The sequence below is a fragment of the Accipiter gentilis genome, chromosome Z (assembly GCF_929443795.1).
Source record: "Accipiter gentilis chromosome Z, bAccGen1.1, whole genome shotgun sequence".
In the NCBI taxonomy this organism is placed as follows: Eukaryota; Metazoa; Chordata; class Aves; order Accipitriformes; family Accipitridae; genus Astur; species Astur gentilis.
The window spans coordinates 68860188-68879917 of record NC_064919.1 but is presented as its reverse complement, the minus strand read 5'-3'; the positions used below and the strand labels follow the sequence as shown (position 1 = coordinate 68879917).

General features: G+C 39.0%; 2 protein-coding genes across 3 annotated transcripts in view; one reads left to right on the top strand and one right to left on the bottom strand.

The window, feature by feature from the left end:
• Nucleotides 1–10354, top strand: part of MTREX (Mtr4 exosome RNA helicase) — a 51453-nt gene extending 41099 nt beyond the window's left edge. Inside the window, exons 20-27 of the mRNA XM_049796204.1 lie at nt 302–412; nt 760–948; nt 2062–2225; nt 3570–3675; nt 4924–4980; nt 5395–5557; nt 9650–9754; nt 10103–10354. Of these exons, the coding sequence (XP_049652161.1) occupies nt 302–412; nt 760–948; nt 2062–2225; nt 3570–3675; nt 4924–4980; nt 5395–5557; nt 9650–9754; nt 10103–10155 (948 nt within the window). The 3' untranslated portion in view covers nt 10156–10354. The remainder of the gene's footprint in view (nt 1–301; nt 413–759; nt 949–2061; nt 2226–3569; nt 3676–4923; nt 4981–5394; nt 5558–9649; nt 9755–10102) is intronic.
• PLPP1 (phospholipid phosphatase 1) overlaps nt 10225–19730 on the bottom strand; it is a 70694-nt gene continuing 61188 nt past the window's right edge. For both annotated transcript variants that reach the window (XM_049796217.1, XM_049796218.1), the window contains exons 5-6: nt 12912–13088; nt 10225–10685 (exon numbers count right to left, since the gene is read on the bottom strand). In XM_049796217.1, the coding sequence (XP_049652174.1) occupies nt 10560–10685; nt 12912–13088 (303 nt within the window). In that variant the 3' untranslated portion in view covers nt 10225–10559. The remainder of the gene's footprint in view (nt 10686–12911; nt 13089–19730) is intronic.

Genomic DNA, 19730 nt, shown 5'->3' with positions numbered 1-19730 from the left:
GGTATTCTGGTAGATAAGAGGCAAGGTAATGGAAAAAATGGAGAAAAAAAAAAAATTTCCACTTGTAGCCTCTCTCCAGACTTAACTGAACACAGAATTTGCCCATTTGGGCAAACTTCCTTTTCTTCTTTATTAATAATTTAGCTCATTACCCACATTTTCCTGCTTCCTGATATTCCTTTACTCACTACTGTGTCCTTGTGGACTCAGTTTTCCTTTTCCTCTGTAAAGTTTTGCTATGGAACAGTAATAATAAATATACTTTTTATTGATTTATCAGCTATTGTACTGTCTTTGATAGGTTGTTCCTGTTTTGGTACATCTCCTCTCAGCTATCAGCAGTGTCCGACTTTACATACCGAAAGACCTGAGGCCTATTGACAACAGGCAAAGTGTGTTAAAATCTATACAGGTAAGTTCCATGAGGCTGTGTAAGCTCTCTGCTCTGATCAGTGAGGTACTCTTGAACCCAAGACAACTTGTTCTAAAGAAATTTGTCTAAAGCTGGTGTCACATCTTCAGCCTTATTCTTAAAAGGGCTTGGAAGCCACAGTGAATGTCAGTTGTTTCTCCTTGTCAACAGTCATTTTAAATTGTTTTTGAAAACTGTTGAAACATCACATAACAAACTTAGACTACTGCCTTCTGTGTCCCTATATTTGTGCCAGCTGATTTGTAGAAGTCTAGTTTATTTTACTATTACTAATCTAACACACCCCCCCCACCAAAAAAAAAATAAAATTTATTTTTTCCTTTTAGGAAGTACAGAAGCGATTTCCTGATGGAGTACCATTACTAGACCCCATTGATGACATGGGCATCAAAGATCAAGGACTGAAAAAAGTAATCCAAAAAGTAGAGGCATTTGAGCATAGGATGTATTCACATCCTCTTCACAATGATCCCAACTTGGAAACTGTATACAAACTTTGTGAAAAAAAAGCACAGGTAAATATACAAAACAAAACACTGTATCTATATTTAGCTGAAGAGAGAGACAGTAAAAGTCCCTTTCTTCCTTGCTTTTCTTTTTATTTGCAAAGCACAAATAATCCTTTTTAAATTAATAAGCCCAAATAATCCTTTTTAAATACAGTAAAATTATTGAATCTCACTGACAAAGTAGCTGAGTTGGTGGTATGCCCTTGATTGATACAGATCGGAAGTACATCTGAATAGAAAACCATTCAGAAAAAGTCATCAGGGATTAGAAGTTTACAGAGGTGCCACTAGAGTCTTTTTCACTGAATAGGCATAGTACAATACAGTGTAGGTAAAGTCTTCACAGATAATTGAAACTGATCGTTTTTAATATGCTTGTGCAGAGCTGAGTTGAATTGATGGGGCTTATTAGCTGGGGAGTGTACCACACAAATAACTGTGCTGCTGCTTCCTGAGCTGACTCCCAGCCTGGAAGTGGTACACCGAGTTATTTTGTATAGAGTTGTACCCTGCTAGACTGAAACTGCTTGCACACAAAACCAGCTCTTGTGTTTCTGTGCTGCTCCAGAAAGCAGGTTCTCCAGGAATCGCCTCACAGAAGTGAGGTAGTTCTGGTATGGGCAGCACAAAGTTGCATGTGGTAAGACCTTACGGATCAAGCAGACTGCTGTGAGGGTGTCTGCACTGTACACCCTGCTGTCAGGATGTTGATAGTATCTGTGATAAACTGCAAGACACTGGAGGAGCTCTAATAGCAGGAATAATGCCTTTGTGTTACATCTGGTTGAATATTTGGTTAGCTGAGACTTAACTACAGATCTCAGAAGATGCTCATTTCTTAACCAAAGATTTCCTCTGTGGTTTTTTAGCATGGGCTGGTTGGTTTTTTTCTCCTGCTGTGGGAAAATAGCTTAACTTCCCAAACTTGCCAGAGTTTCCTATGGGTAAACGGAGCTGATTTTTTGTTTTATACCTTCCTTTTAGTAGAGTCAATGTCAACTAGTATGTCCATATACCATCGTTCTGAGTCCTTTATGTAAATTAAACAATGTCTTTAAAACAGGCGCATCTGTTAAAAGTAACATGTAATCTCTCTCCTTCTGACCCCCCCCCCCCCAGATTGCTATGGATATTAAAGCAGCAAAGCGAGAACTGAAAAAAGCCAGAACTGTCTTACAAATGGATGAACTCAAATGCCGCAAGCGTGTTTTGAGAAGACTGGGGTTTGCCACGTCTTCAGATGTTATTGAGATGAAAGGACGGGTCGCTTGTGAAATCAGCAGGTAATTGGTTTCTGTGCAAAGTGATTATTGTCATGAATACACACCTTACTGTCCTCACCGAAATTAGTATGTCATGTTTGTATTTTAAAGTTCTGAGACCATTAGAAGGAAGATTCTTCAGAGACTATGTGATCTGTGTCATAAAGGGAATATACTGATGGAAGCAGTAAAGACAGCAACTTAAGGACAAAATACAATAGATTTTAAAACTAAAACGTGGACATGAAAATGCCAAAACAATGGCTATTTTCTCACATAGCTTAAGCAATAGTGTGTGTTTTCATTGAATATTGTACATTACATGAGAGGATGGTCTCAGTTTCTATGGTTCCACTTCCCAGGACTCTTACTACAGAGTCACTCACAAACAAGGGTGTAACGGTGATTGTCAGCTTAATTGCTTCCAAAGGGCTGTTAGAACAAATCTATGGAAGTGATGCATTTTACTGCAATACATTTAGCAGCTACATATATATTGAAACATATTGTAAAGATTCCACAGAAACTCATGAATCAGACTTTAATTCAGAGTGTAACTCATGTTTTGGTAGAGTTGTGTATTTTTAAAAGTTACAGTGACTGCTGTACTCCTTGCCTTACAGATAGTTTGAAAGATGCTATCTATATTTGTTTGATATCTAATAACTTTTTTCCCTGCAAAATTCGATAGCAAATTCAGGGTTTTATCAATGTCCTGACTTTCAGGAATTGTTTGTTGATGAGTTACTTTTCTTTGTAAAAAAATCTACTTTTTTTTCCCACCATCCTGTGCATTTGTCTGATAAACTCCAAAAATAAAGGTGTATTCTTATCAACAATTCGATATTTTCTCCAGATAGTCTGTTTGGATTTTCTATCCACATCATGCACTTCCTTTTATAATGCATGATTAAGTCTTTATTCTACCAGTAAATTGAAGCAAGTTTGTTCCTCTTTTCAGTATCTTGGAAATACACGATTGAGTCTTTTTTGAGCAGCAGCAGTATCAATTTTAGTCCTTTTCATAAGTTGTCTAACTTCCTGGTTCTTTTCAATCTCTTGATGTTCTGTCTGATAAAAACTGAATAAAGCAACAGTTAACATTAACTTTTTTGAACTATCAGGAGAGATTCTTTGTAGTTCTGCAAGAGCTTTTAGTTTCTGTAAAATACTGTCTCACCTTCTTACTAATTAGCATCCCCCTTTAAAAGCTTATATTTTGGTGTTCCTGTAAGAAAAACTAAGAAGCTGTTGTCTCTTATCTATATCCAGTTGCTTCACAAAACAGATTAATAGTACTTCATTAAAAAATTATATTTCAGTAAGTCTTCTCCCTAAGCTTCCTTCTCTTTCTCTTTATTTTAGTGCTGATGAACTACTCTTGACAGAAATGATGTTCAATGGTCTCTTCAATGACTTATCTGCAGAACAGGCAACTGCACTACTAAGCTGTTTCGTATTTCAAGAGAATGTGAGTTACCTCTTAAATTCATGAATTCTAGACATTCCTGTCTACCAACAGTATTGTTTATAATTTATTTCCAGAAATTGGTCATAACAGTATGAGCCATTGCACATTTATGCTTTTCCAAGGTGTTTGACATGAACTCCCATTGAACTTACCAAAAGCATTACAGCTTCAGTGCTGAAATGTCTTTCCTCATGAGTGATGTGCCGAAGGTTGTGTAAAATTGCAGTCCTTGTAATGAATCTACAATTGTTTCCTTTTCATGCAGTGAAGCAATATTAATAGATTCTCAGCATATGTGCTTGTGTTTATGTATGTATACACACACATCCTTATAATTTAAAATGTAGAATGATTATTTAAAAAAAGACACTTAACAATATCTGCTCCTACACTCCAGGGTGAGTGTATCTTTAATTCTGAGACATGCCCATGTTATGTTATTTGGACAGTACTCTTGACCTATTGATGGAAATGTTAGTACCACATGGAACTGCTGTCAAAAGAGCTGTTAAAAACAGACCATATGTTATTCAAAGCAAAACATGGGTATTTAATACCAGATGCCATTGTTTTGCTATGTACAAGCTGTATAGAAGTTCAGCATCATCAGGAAAACACAGTAAAAATAAACTTCTGTATGAAATATTACTGCAGGTAACTAGCAAGATGTATCACTCAGGTTGATTGTAAATGCGGAAGGCACATTAGCAGCAGATGCTAATGAATTACTTCTGTTAGTAGAAGGGATGCCAAGGTAAGCCACTGTTAGTTAAAATATTGTGGTTCACTCAACAATAGTACCTGGGTCTTAACAGGTAGGACGTAAAAATACTGCTGTATTTGAATAGCCATATTTTCATACATAACCACTGATGTTTAAGTATTAAAAGCATTTACATTTAGTATTCTTAAAGAAAAGCTTGTAACACTGAAAGTAGTAAATGATCAGCATTTTGGCACTTCAAAACTATGGAACAGCTAAAGAGAAGGAATTTTGGAAGTACTCAGGAAGCAGGTGCTTTTTTTTTTTTCCCATACTGTTGCCATACTGTACCGAAACATTTCATTTTCTGATTTAACAAGTACTTGGAGAATTCAGTACATTTCAGTGTTTGATAACAGATTTGAGAAGTCATTGGAATAATGTAGGATGTCACTAGCACACATTGAACTTCTATTTTTGCATTTAATTTGGTGTAGAGCAAGTGTATGGGAGTGCATGAGCTTATTTATTGTCTTGTTTTTCAGTCCAGTGAAATGCCAAAATTGACAGAGCAGTTGGCAGGACCACTTCGGCAAATGCAGGTAATCTGTCCATTAGAAATCTGAGCTTGGGGTTAATGTTAAGATGAGTAGTGTGTGAGACAAATAGAGTAAGTGCACGGTGAAGACTCGATTTTTGGATCGTCAATGAATTTGGCTGGCACTGCATGTGGTTTTGCAGTGTGTAATAATGGGTTATCTTGTTTGCAAGAAATCTTTATGCTAATTTAGAACATGCCTTTAAAGACTTTTATAAGCTTGCTTACTACACTCTTAAGTTGTTAGTGCAGGCAGACTTAATATAAACAGTGGTGTACCTTCTGATTATGAGTAATTTCACACTGAAAAGGAAACCTCATCCAGTATGCAGTACCTAATATAATATTCAAGCCTTTCTATTGGTTAAGCACTTTATCCATTTAAGCATACTATAAATTTAAAATATTTTTTTTACAGGAGTGTGCAAAAAGAATTGCCAAGGTGTCAGCAGAAGCAAAACTAGAAATTGATGAAGAAAATTACTTAAATTCTTTCAGACCCAACCTGATGGATGTTGTGTATACATGGGCAAATGGAGCTAACTTTGCTCACATCTGCAAAATGACTGATGTCTTTGAAGGTATGTTAATGAGTTCTTCTTTAGGAGGTGTGAGATGGTAATTCCATAACATGGAATGGTAATTCCAAATAACCTTATAATAGATCACAAGTTTTATTAACTCTGATGTATTCAAGTATCTGCACACCTGAAACAAAGTGGGGAAAAAAGTCATTTACTATGTTTTATAGTTACACTGCTGATAATTTAGAATCTATAGAAGACTTTTTAAAAATGACATCTCTACATTTTAAAAACTTTCTATAAAACTCAGAAATCTGAAGTTTTGCAACAAAAGGTAATGCTTACTGTTGCTAGCTAAAGGGAAAAATACCATGTTCCAAATGTTAGCCATTAAGAAGTACAGCTCCTGTGCTTGTCCTCATTACAGTTAAGTGTTTTATTTACTTGGTAACTTGAAGGTTCCTCCTGCTGACTGGTGACAGAAGTGGGAGGTGATAACCAAGTCTCTGTTTTGGATGGCTCATCACAGCAGTGCAGTGCAGATATTTGAAAAGCCTAGATGTAACCTGTCACCTGGGTTAATTTGGTTCCTAAAACTGGATAACTAGAAACTGCCCCTTGAGTTTTCGTTATTTTAAAAGTAGGATGACTTAAAGCCCAGATAGTTTGTAAAAAGACAAACCATCCACCTAAAGGTCAAACCAGAATGAAAAACCCAATTTAATCTTTTAACAGCTATTTTGAAAGTTTTGAAGAACAGTAGGATGGGTGCACCAGTCTTACAAGTCTGTGTGTAATGACTGATACTTGAAAATCCATTTTGAAGTTGTTAACTGTCACTATTGTCTTGCCTCTCTCAAATGCTGTTTCTTTGTATGTACACAGTTGCAAATGGGAGCCCTTAAAGGAATTAATGCACTTCTCTAATCCAATGCATAGACCCAGGAACTTTCTAAAGCAGATTGCTGTGAGCAACAGGAATCCTGGCAGTCTTTGATTCTGCATTCAGCAGATTCCTTCTATTGCAATGAATGTCTGACCCTTACATCTGCTGTAGAGGCACCCTGAGTAAGGGGAACACAAAAGGAGTAGCAGTAGCTGGCTTATGTTTTTACGTTGGCACTTGACTGTTCACAATACACAGGGCAGTAATGTTTTCCATTTACCATATTTGGGCTAAGGCCAGTTGGTCAGCTTTGTCCTAGTCCTAGGACTAGTCCTAGCTAGCTCCCTCAAAATTAGATCTTCTGGACCTATTTTTAGAAGTTTATCTCTTGTGGCAGGGGTTGACACATAATTGTTCCCTTAACTTTTAATAGGCTGGTTTTCTGTGCATTGTCCAGAAGGAAGGAAAGCACTTCAGACATATACTGTCAGTACGCTTACCTTAATTGCAGTGTGGTGTTGCTAAATCCCAGGGGAGTTTGCCCTGGTTAGCCAAGTCGCTGTAGTGATTTCAAAGAAATTAAAAACCAGAATACAAAAAAAACCCCAAACCAAACAACAAAACACAAATCAAAGCATCCTTATTTTGATCTTAAGTACAAATTTTCATTTTAGGTATTAGTGCTTCCTGTCTAAATTTGGATAGAGGTTGTTACCATGAGGTACAGCACGATGGCTTATTAAAGCTCTAAAAGGAGGTATACTTTTGTATTTGCCTTTTGGGCAATGTGGAATTAGCAATGAGTTGCTGCTATTACAGGGAGTCCCAGCTTCACTGTTGTGCACCAGTTTTAGTAAGGAGGCAGAAAATTGTCCAGCCATTAGGGTGTGCATTGAAAGCTACCGCTTCTTTTAAACCAGATTTTCATCACAACCCCACCCCCCCAAAGTTATTAAAAGTGCTTTCTGAAAGACTGTGCTCTTCATGAAACTTTTCTAGACAGAAATCTTGAGTTGATGGCATGCTTCTACTCTCACAAGCCTAAAGATAGATGCTATTTTATTATTACTATTGATGGTCAAGTGTCTGAAATCCCTTTTGGGTGCAGTTATGCGTAGTGTGAAAGCTCGTAGTTGTGGTAAGTAAATGGCTGCCTTTTCAAGTTGCAGCATAAGCCTGAGCCCTCCAAGAGCAAGCGTGTTTGCCACCGATTGGAGCAGTGTTGATTGGCTAACAAAAATGAGTTGTCATTAAGCTGAAATCTCTGTGCTGGGAAGAAACAGGAATTAGAGAAGCTTTTTAAAGCTGTAGGGAAAAATGGTAAACTGAGCCAAGTATCCTAGTAATCAACTGCACATCAACTGTTTTGTTTTGTGGAAGTATAGACAAAATTTATTGATTTATTTGAAAAATGCAAATTTTTTTCATGCACAAGAAACGTATGTCTGCAACAATCCGAGCTATGGTGCCTGTAAATGAGTACTCCCTGGATCAATTGTCAGAGTTGATCTTGTAAATGGAGATAAGCAGGATCTTTGAGAGCTGAGCTGGGGCCTGCCACAGCACAGCATGGCAATGCTTGGGGGAGCTGCCTGCGGTTCACTTGCTTTGGCTTTGTGTCCAGTAGACTACATATGAGTTTTTCAACCTCAAGTCCTTGCAATAGGTTTTTCAGTCACACAAACTATTCTTACTGTAGAAACTGACACGGCCTACTGAATTTTTTTAAGAAGAGAAGTGTTATTTTACTTTTCTTCTCACTTTCCCAACAGCTTTGTACAATATTCTTCTCATATAGACAGTTTTTCTCCACATATTATGCCTTGTCTAACGGTAGTATTTCATTGAAAGGCCATCTAGTTAGTCCAGCCCCTCTGCTGTGAGCAGGGACATCTTCATCATCTAGATAAGGTTGCTCAGAGCCCCATCCAACCTGACCTTGAATGTTTCCAGAGATGGGGCATCTACCACCTCTCTGGGCAACCTGTTCCAGTGTTTCAACACCCTCATCACAAAAAACCTCTTCCTTATATCTAGTCTGAATCTACCCTCTTTCAGTTTAAAACCATTACCCCTTACCTATTGCTACAGGCCCTACTAAAAAGTCTGTCCCCATCTTTCTTATAAGCCCCCTTTATGTATTGAAAGGCTGCAATAAGGTCTCCTTGGAGCCTTCTCTTCTCTGGGCTGAACAACCCTGACTCTTTCAGCCTGTCCTCATAGGTGTTTCAACCCTTGGATCATTTTTGTGGCCCTTCTCTGAACCCACTTGAGCAGGTCCATGTCTTCCTTATGTTGGGGGCCCCAGAACTGGACATAATACTCCAGGTGGGGTCTCACAAGAGCGGAGTAGAGGGGCAGAATCACCTTCCTCAACCTGCTGGACACACTTTTGATACAGCCCAGGACACAGCTGGCTTTCTGGGCTGCAAGTGCACATTGCCGGCTCACATCCAGCTTTTCATCCACTGGTACTCCCAAGTCCTCCTCTGCAGGGCCGCTCTCAATCTACTTACCTCATATATACTCTACGACAGTTATTTTGCATATAATAATTTTGACTGTAGGTGTGAGATGGTGCTGGAGGCAATGATGAAACAGCACAGTTTGCATGCTGCTAGAAGAACATAAGCATTAGGGTTACAGTGACTTGGGCTGACCTAAGTTAAAGGAGATGAATGTGTAACAAACTACAGTGGATATTAAGTTGCAGTGTAGGAGCTGTGTCAAGACTGAGCTTGTATGGATTAGTGTAAGCATGCAATTGAGTGGTCTAGTGGTCGACAGTCTCTTGACCAGCACTGGAATACTAAGATAGCTAAAGAACTAAGGGCTATCAAAAAATAAAAATAAAAAGCCCCCTCCCCCCACAATTGATGTGTGGTAGTTCTTGAAGCAGCAAACTTGTGAATCCCCCAAACCTGTATGTTTTTTGAAGGAAGTCTTAAGAAGTACTTGAAAGAAATATCCACTAGGAATTACTGAACAGCCCAGAAAGTCCTCTGACTAGGTATTAGTTAGAGGTTGTGAGACAGTAGAACAAGACAAGAAAAGGACAGGCATTTGGAGATAGCTTCAAGGAAATGACTGATGGAGAAATGTACTGTTAAACAGAAATGAAGCTTAAGGCCTATGGTTGTTCTTACCATTGGCTTTTAGGTAAATTGAACATCGTTTGGTCCAAAGTGGGCTCAAGCAACTGAATTATTCAGTGACATCATGTGGCAGGGGATACAAAGTTTTCCCTCACTCTTTTTATCCAGGGAGCATAATTCGGTGCATGAGAAGGCTAGAAGAATTGCTTCGGCAGATGTGCCAGGCTGCAAAAGCCATTGGAAACACAGAGTTGGAAAATAAGTTTGCAGAGGGTATGTATTCCACTTCCATGGTACAAGAAGTAATTCTATAAAGCACATGAAAGGAAACTGGGGGGTGGGTGTGACAGGTAGGGGAATATTTGGTAATACAAGCTTCTGGTATTGACTTGATGGTAAACAGCATCATTGCTCTGTTTCCAGATAACATCTCTGTTATAAAGTTTGGCTTAAACAGGTAGTGTTTTAATGCATATGGATAGTTTAACCCAGTTTGTGAGTGGAAATGGATGTACAATGACTTCTATTACTGCAAAGTATTATGTGCCTGTAACTGTACTTAAAATGGTGTTAGTGTCAGTTATGACTGCTGGATATTAATACTGTTTTCCTTTTTAACAGGGATTACAAAAATCAAGAGAGATATTGTGTTTGCTGCAAGCCTTTACCTGTAACAGAAAGTATCTTCTAAAAACAGTACTAGATTCACATTACGGAACAAGTTCATCAGCTTCACATGCTACTTCCAGCTCAAGTCATTATTTCTTTTAATGGTGTGTATTTAAACCACAGTTGTTTCAACAAGGCATGTACAAACAGCAGTGTACGTAATATAACTGTTACCATGTTTTCAATAAAAATTTACAATTTGAATAGCTTTTTCTTTTAAGCAAGAGTTTGAACCAACAGAAATTTAAATTTTAGATATACAATAACTGTGGCAGATGTTACTATATACAGGTAAAGTGAGCATCTGAGAGCAGCAGCAGTCTCTTAAAGGCATTTACTTATATTACATAGTTAGACTTGTGAAATTGTTTTCCTTTCAGAGAGCAAGACAGGTGATGTGGGTTGTTCTTCATGGTTGATGATTGCTGCCAAAGTGATTTCCATTTGTTGGAGTCTCATGTAGGGTTGTATGGGAATCTTCTTTTGGTTGAAATGTACATCCTCTCACTTTGAAGAAGTCAGACACATACACAACCTAAGTGAAAAAATCAGTGTTAAGCTCTTTGAAACAATGGGTAAATGCTTTTGCAAAAGGTAAATTCTGTGATCAAAACTAATAAAAAGTTTAAATAGATTAAAACATGAGAAAATTGCTAGGAAGTCTTACGTAAAATTCTGGCACCTGTTCTTGCAATAGCTTTTTCTGCAGCTATTCCCCCCCCGACCACATAGCCACTGATGGTTTAAGCCAAATTCAAGGCTTCTGTGCTAATTAACTGCTCTAATTGCCTTGTCAGGCACTGCTTCATTACAATAGCCTTAGTTCAAACAACTCTAAATGAAGGAGCATAATATGCAGATATGCTTGCTGAGGGCCCACATCCCATGTATGGATAAATTTACTCTGTACTTTATTTAGAACAGGACAGGAGAGCTTGTGCTTTACCTGAGGAAGAGGGTTCCATAGTTAGTAACTATTATTCTCTGGAGTATTACGCTCACTTGCATTTCTTTAAAAGCTGGTTAAAACAAGCTTGGGTTGCCGCCTTTGGCAAGGTTCACAGTAGCTCCCTCCCCCATACACGTATCTCACCCACAGCTCCAGCAGCTGTAAGACCAACTCTGCCTACATTATCCTTTCCTGCATTCCTTTGAACATACCACCTCACTTCCTTCACAGCTACTGACAGGTGCCTCAATCCAGTTCTGCAGCTTGCTCTCTTCTCACTGCCCACTTCACCAGGTCATACTAGTAGACATGCTGGGTACAGTGCTGCATGAAGTGCAGTAAGTGAGAAGCCTTCTCTCATGATCCCTTCCCTTTCTATGTCACCTCCTCCCCTCCCACTGCAAATGTGAGAACTGCAGAACACAGTTTAGGGCAGTGGAGGAAACCATCTTCCACACTGAGGGCTGGCTGATGACCTAGCATGTTGCTTCAGCAGCATACCAGATGAGTTTCGGCTTCCACTTAATGCTGAATCCATTCAACTCAATTTAGTGCTCTATCTGCAGTTGCTGCCCCAGCATGCTCTTACCTCAGCTTTCACAATGCTTCAGTTCTTTCAGATAAGTGTTTTGTTTGGGGGGGCTTATTTTAAAAAATAATTTCCTCACCTTTCAACTCTGTTCACTGTAATGCCACCTTCTACTTGTTATTACCAAGCATCTAAGATATCCTCTCGGTCATGCAACACCCTTCACTAAACTTGTTTTCCTAACATAAGTGTCCTCAGCTCTTCAATCCCTGATGTTTCTTATTCCCTGCATTCCTTTTCTTAGAAACTGAGATTGTACAAAAATGAGGGGTAAGATTATGTTTTAGTCATCATGTAGCCATTTGATAACAGCTAATGCAGTATGTAGGGTTTCCCAGAGCTGCTCCAACTTTTGTTTTGATGATTGACTGCAACAAGTAAACAAAGCTTTGTCTTGAAATGAACCATACCCTTCCAACTTTAAAGTGAGAAAGCGTTTTATCTTGGAGGTGGCTTTTCCTGGTGTGCCTCAGTTCTTGATAACTGAATTCTTCAGTATGACCTCAATTCACTCATGTCTCTGAACCAGAAGTCTCTCTGATCTGTCCCTTCCCATGGATGACTCAACCACAGCACAACTGCTGCTGCTAAGTCAACTGGGCCTGCAGCTCCAACTTTAGCCAATTCTCTGTTCCTTGGGATAGCTTTTCCGTGATCAGTACAGCTAAGCTTCACATGCTAGATGTTGTGAACTCCCTTTTAGCATTCAAAATGCACACAAGAAATGGTGAAAGATTTTAGTTTCCCATCAGAGTGAAAAAAGCAGGCTGTATAAGCTGGCAGAGAAGAGGCAACTACTTTGCTGTGTTGCCCTTATCCTTAAAGGCCCTTTTTTTTTTCTCTCTGCTTACCTTGTACACAGTTTTCCTTTGCTATTGTACATGAGATTTAGAATTTGGCTAGAAGCAACAAAAGGTACGGTTATATAGAGGCCCACACAGTTTTGCAGTTGACTGTTATTTGAAAAGCTGTTGGGCAGAGACAATTTCATGTCATCTAACAGCTAAAATAGCCACTTATCTCATCATTGGTCCAGAGTCTGCCTCAATCCCCAAAGTACTATTGCTACACCCAGTTCAAGGAGTTGTCTCCCCTCTCCAGCAATTTTCAAAGCATTAGAAGACAGATCTGCTTTCCTGTGAACACAGCCTGCAATTCTAAGGTGCTGTTTAAAAAAAAAGCAGCATTTACACACACATACACACCCCTCAGGAATTACTTACAATGAGCACAGCTACCACTGCTCCCTGAATGAGTCCTGTTAAAACATCACTCCAATGATGCTTGTAATCAGAAACACGCGAGAGACCCACATAGATAGATGCAGCAATAAGACCAAATTGTAGAGTAGGACGTACAAGTCTTGCCCAGTCTCCTTTCATTCTGGCTTGAAGGTAAAGCTAAAAGGAAAAGAAAAGTTGTTATAAAATGCAGTAAATAATACAGAAGCAGTAATCATGTAAAATTGTTTTGGGTCTGTTCAAAGAGTTGAGTTGAAATTCATGTTCAGAGACACGATAAGAATCCAGTGGAAGTCAAACCAGTATTTTACTCCTGCATTAACTACAGGTAAGTCTTTCACAAAAAAAAAATAGCTGGCAACCATCCAGATTTAGTCCTCCAAATACAGGGAGCCCCATCTTGCTCTGAGCAGGGAGACCATAAACAGCTTTAGAAAGTTTTCATGTACTATACATAGAATTGACAAGTTTTTAACTTTATTCTCAATTCCAGTCACCTTTAGTATTGCCAACTTCTGGCATAATATTCCAGCTGTAATGAAGCATCAGAACTAACTTGATAAATGATTGATAACATGTAGGATCGCATTCCTCAGCTGTCACTGGTGTATTCCATTGAGTTCCAGCTGTTCCTAGTCCTTTTTAGCTGCATGTTAACGATGTTACCACTCTGGTAAGCAAGTGGGTCAGTTCAGTTCATGCTTTTTCTCTCCGCTCAGCTCTATTTATGTTGTGTATATGTATGCTTTTGATGAGATAACTCAAATTCACAGTATTTAACTCTATTACTTTCCTATCTAATCTAAGACCCTGCTTTTATCTCCTTCTCTGGGCTGTCTGGGACAGAGACCTCTTATTTCAGCTCTAAGAGGAGCTTCTCAAATCCAGCCTGTAAACATTGAATTTATTCTGGAACTTGATCCAGTCCCCAAAAAAGGCACCATAGTTACCGTATTTATGGAGAAGAACAATACAGTTGGAAGTTATATTTAACATTTCAAGTATATCTTTTCAGTACCATCTAGGAACTTCAGGTCAAGTACAAAACCTTAATTGACAGTCTTGCGAAATCACAGAAGCTAACTAAAACACAGGCTTCAAGCACCAAGACAGCACACTAAACTTCTGTTAAATCCCTCCATGGCCAACTTCAAAAGCCATGGCTACCTTTTAGAAGCATTATATTTACAATGTAAATACAGCCATAGAGCACGCACTGTAGATGCAAAGGTGCTACTTTCCAAAGTTAAACATTTAGGGAATGTTTGGTTGGTTTCTCTGGGTAACTTGCATCATAGTTTTGGCATGCTGAGTTTTTCAACTATAAATGGAGCATCAAAAAGATCAACCCTATCCATAACCAGTGTTCTTTAATAGCAAGGTCAGGATGACACTGGACTCTGAAGAAGCTACAGCTAAGCCTGAACTGGCTGGGGACCTTAATTTCACCACTAGGGAAAATACTATTTAGCCACTTAAAAAATTAGCTGTCATACAGGTTTTTTAACAAAAGGTGTTTTAATGGTCTTATATTAATACTGCTTCTGGATTTACCAACAGTAGACCAGAACACTACCTCAGTGCCAAATGGAGCAGAGGTGGGTCCAAGGAACACATGCTGGTAGCCTAAAAAGAGCTGGCTGATGATTTGATACTGGCTGTTCTTTCCTCTTCCTATTCCCACTAAACTCTGCTTGCAGCAGCTAAAAATACCTTGCAGTCATAAAGTTTTTTCCATGTAAGCATTTCTGATAGTTGGCACAGATGTGTAGTCACATTAGAAAGAAAAAGGGTTATGCAGCTGCAGATGGGTAGGAAACCAGGTTTACTTCTTAACAGAGGAAGAAAATGAGGCAAAAAGCAAACTTGGAAAGATGCCAGCCCACAACACAATGACCAGTAAAATAGTCTTTGAATCTCATTTACACAGCCTGTATTCTGATTTTCTTTCTGCTTGACAAAGCATCAAAAAAGAAACTTGGATTTAGTATCTACATGAAGGCTTCATTTCCATACTAAGAGAGTCATCTCCAGTCATAAAGAAGATCTGGAGCTGCTTTATGACCTGCAGAACACATGCAGTTGGCTACAGGCTTCACCAGTTCTGGGTGCATCTTCACCGACTCCAGTAGCTGTACAGGAACTGCCCAAAGCCGTTCTTGCACCTTCTAGCAGCAGACGGATATATATTGTTCTAAAACTAGGTGTGAGAAGGGTGAGAAATCATACCACAGATAAGTGGCAGTGTGACTGATCACTGCTGTATTTAGTTTCAGAAGTAGCAGCTATCCTTCTGGTTACAACTGGTTTTTTCTGTTGTTTTTTTTTTTGTTCAGTTGAGCATAATTGCTTATTAACCAGCTGCTGCAATGGCAAATTCTGTGTTATTTCTAAGCAGGTAACTTCAAACTGACACTGCTTTTAATAGGCTCAGGGAGTCATGCTCCCCCGCAAAGATTCTTCCCACTACCATGACTCACTCTTGAACAACAGTGACATGTCTGGGCTGAAAAAGGCCAGCAGGATCACACAGGAAAATAAAGCAGCCAAAGAGAGGAAGGAGCTTTTCCCTTGTAATTGCAGCAAGTATCAACCAAGGTTGATAACCAGAAGTATGTCCAAGAGTCCTTTATATAGTATTAGTCCTTATATAGCATGATTTGCACAGTATAGAGATGTCCTGCTGTTATGCTGCATTAACACCTACTCCTATTTTGACCCTGTTGACTACCAGAGGGCAATGACTTCAGACTGTTTACAGAACCCCTCCCAAAATGCACAGCATGCCTCAGGTTCTTTTGCTCCTCTTTGAAGTGATTTACAGCACAGAAGCAAATCCTTGCCTGTCTCCCCACCCAACTCTTTCCTAGAAAGGAATAAGCTTTACAGGTAAAACTTGTAATCCACAGAAGCAGCAGGAGCTTTAGGAAACATCATCTAGTTAATACTACTGTAATGCCTCTTACCAGCATTTCACTTGTTACTGAGAAATACATTTGGTGAGTCTATGAACTCATGGGGAGCATCCAGAGCTGTTCTGGTAGCAACATGTTCCTGTCAGTGACAGCTACATGACCACACTAGCTCCCCTGCTATCCTGTTTCTGAGCATCTGTCTGATCATTCAATAGTATCATTCAGCTGTGATCTGTTTCTCTTCACTCCTCCATCCTGCTGTTTCTCATGTTTGTTTTTTCGTTCTTTTTAAAGTGCACAAATAGATTTCATAGAAACTTTCTTGTAATGGGATTAAATAATCTCCAACTTTTTCCCCCTACTGGCTAATGCTTACTCTATAATGAAAATATGTTCTCTTTACCACACACATCCCGAACACAAGTTTCTTCTTAATCTACGGTCTAATATTTCATTTCTAAAAATACACACAGCAATGAAGAGAAACTCCTAGCCACTTCCTGGCTTCTTGCAAGAAGCCACAGACGTGAATGGAAGGGTCTCTCTCTGCAACTGGAGAATTATTTGCTACTCCTAATGTTTCTAGCATAGCTTTCAAGTATTTGCTCTTCCACCAAAGCAGTACTAATATACATACTCATGACTGCCTACCTAATTTTAAAGTACAGTGACTTTCATCTCCTAGATAGACTTTTGGAGGTGTAACTATGCGGCTTCACAAGAAACTTTCCTAACAGCTAACATCTCACATCCCCACCTGAAGGGCACAAAATTCTTTTAAATATACCAAAGCCTACTCACTCCACTAATTGAGGTCATATTTCAGATGTTTAGTTTCAATACTTAAAACTCAGTCATTTCATTCAACACCTTCTCAACTTTTTTTCCAAAATCCTATTACATGAAAATTTTGTACTGCAAAATGTTTTGCCTATTAAGATATGGGAAATCCTCCTGCACTTGCAGTCCTTCTTCAAGAATGGAAGTCAAAAGGAAGAAAGTTTTGCGTTCTTTTACCCCCCACCCAGGAAGTTTTACTTGTACCAATTGATTTGTTCTGTCACTTTTTAAAAACGGATTTTCTTCAATAGGATTTTATGTTTCCTGATATCATAAGGCCCTAGTACTCACATTTCGTACAGGTGTCCTGTTCTGCCCTAAAGCACGCCTTCCTTTGGAGATATACCTATTTTCCCCTCTTATTTTTGTCTCTCAATCATAATATGCTCACAGCATCATGACCTTAATAGCAAAACAGAGAGACAATATGGTTTTCCTGGAGAGAAAACTCCCCTGAGACACAGGGAAAGGAGAACACTTCTCAATTTGTCTGACTACAAGTAGTAAGAGTCCAGAGAAGAAACAAAGGTGCAGAAAGTCAGTTTTCTTATTAAATAAGCTCTACTTTCAGAGACCATAGTAGTCAGTGTAAGTCTTGGGAGAGAGCAAGTAAATGGCATTTACTTTACTTAGCTTAGCATTTACCATTAGTCATGTCTAACTTTGGTTTCAGGATGTCGGCCTGAGGATTAAGAAAAAGCCCTATGGCATTACTATTTTGCTCTTAACAGGCACAAGATCCTGCACTTGTCATTACTGCAGCTGTAATTAGTATTTGGATCCATTATTGACTACAGTTAGAAAAGCTCATACTTTTAAGCAAGTCTGCTGACCCAAGAAGTCTCAAGAGCCACAAACAGTAATCAGTGCTGTGGAAATGCACCATAAGGATTCTTCCCAAACCAAGAAGCTCTGAAAAAGTAATGCGTAAGCCACCTCAAGTGTGTATACACATGTATGTGGTTGGCTTTGGGATTTCTGGGGTGGAGGGAGGGGATATGAAGGTGCTGTGTTTTAGTGGTTTTGTTAATAAGGCAGGGATGGGAAGGAAGAAGGGAAAGCACAGGAGGCACCAGTGTTTGAAAGTCTTCAGAAAAAAACGGCCTCAGAGTAACTAGTGTGATAAAAGACGAGGCAAAATTCTCAAGGAGACCTGGGGTTAGGAATAAAGGCTGAGAATCCAGGCACATTTGTGGGATAGGAAAATTCCATTTCTGTGGATTTCCCAAGGACATCGTTACAGGATACAATCCCCCCTGCTCCTAAGACTGTGAAGTCATCCCATTAGGAAGCTGAGTAGATGCACAGAGCAACAAAGTAATTATCCACCCTCCAACTCCATCAGTAAATAAGCATCATTGCCTTTCTGTGAAGAGAGGGGACCCCCCTAACCACAGTACTACGCTTCTTTCTACAAGACAGTTTGAACCAGAGTATCTTTGACACAAGCAGTTATTCAGACAAGATCCTCCAAGAGAATGAAAGAACTGAGGCATTCACCCTGGATATAATGCTATAAAGCAACAGAAAATGAACTTTTAGACAGAAGGATGATCTGCCATCTCCCTGTTCTAGTCCTGCTCAACAATCCAGCAGTACAGACCAAGACACATCTGCCCTGCTCAGACTAGGCAACAGGAGAGGAAAAAAGCCCGCTTCAGAGATCTTCCAAGGTTTCTACTTCTTCTGTGGAGGTTTGAAAAATAGCTCTTCCCTTTCTGCATGTTGCAGGAAACTTTAGCGACTCCTTTGTATAGAAGCTAGTTTGTATAAAAGCTAGTATTGAAATAACCTGCCATATACAGTCTTGTGTTTATGCAAGTATTACATACAAATGCAACAGCTTGTTTTATACCTGTAAGCACTGTATCTATGAATAAAAACAGAGCTCTAGGCATCAACTGACACTGTCTGCAAACCAGAAATCAATGTGCAGTTTGTTTCATGAAGCTTGACATTAATATGGATAATGCCTATCCCATGTAATTTTAAATGCAACAGGCTCATATCCAAACAAAACTATTATAAAAGCACTACAGAGATGTAGCAGAATTCATGAGTCACTCATGAGCTGGGGTTCTTAAAAAAAAAAAAAAAAAAAAAAAAAAAAAAAAGGATTTGGACTTTGAAATTTATTTTGACTTCTTGATAAGAGCTCCTTTTCTTAACAAACACATATTTATGATCCCTGGTATATCTGCAGTATTATCTGTTCTTTAGTTTTATTTTGATTGGGCAGAAAACAGGAAAAGAATTAATTTTTCCCTTTCCAGGGAAAGGAAAAGGATACAGGTCTGCAGTTAATTGAAGGTGGAGGTGTAGCTGGGCTGCTGTTCAAAGGGATGGTCTATCCCTTTTACTCTATGTATTCCTGCTGACTCCCCTGTGCCAGCTGATGTTTGAGTGGCCCTACAATAAGCTGGTATAGGGAACTGATCCATTGGACAGCTGAATTAAGTGAAAAAAATGACTGGACTAGGGAGAAAAGGCAGAATATGTACTAGCCTGGCCTCTTTAAGATAGCTGCATGCTGCTGTCAGAAAGCAACTGATACGCAAGTGCTGCCTCCTACACATTGGGAAAAAAATCCTGTCTGTTACTAGCAATAGCCCAACTCTCAATTCAACATCAAAAGCACAATCAATCTATTCTGTACAGACATTTCCCACTGGACAAGTAATGTTTTTTGGATATTTAATCCTGACCCTCAACTTGGCTGTACATTGCAGAAATAATTGTTTATTGACATCATTTTACCATAAAGCCAGATAAACAATAACATTTTATTCCATTGCAAATGCTAATACTTTGCTGATGAGAAAAAACCCTAAATGTGTTCCTTCTACTTGAAGTAACTATTTTTCTGTTGTGTCTCCCAGGTTATAGAAACCTTCACTAGAAGAACATAAGCACTGCAAGGTATTGCTTTCACCTCACAGTCCTACAGGAGCCAATTCACAATAATCTCATCACTACTGACAGCCGTAACTCCCAAGCAAACTATGGAGAAGTGGTTTTGCTTTGTTTACTTACTATTAAAAAATCT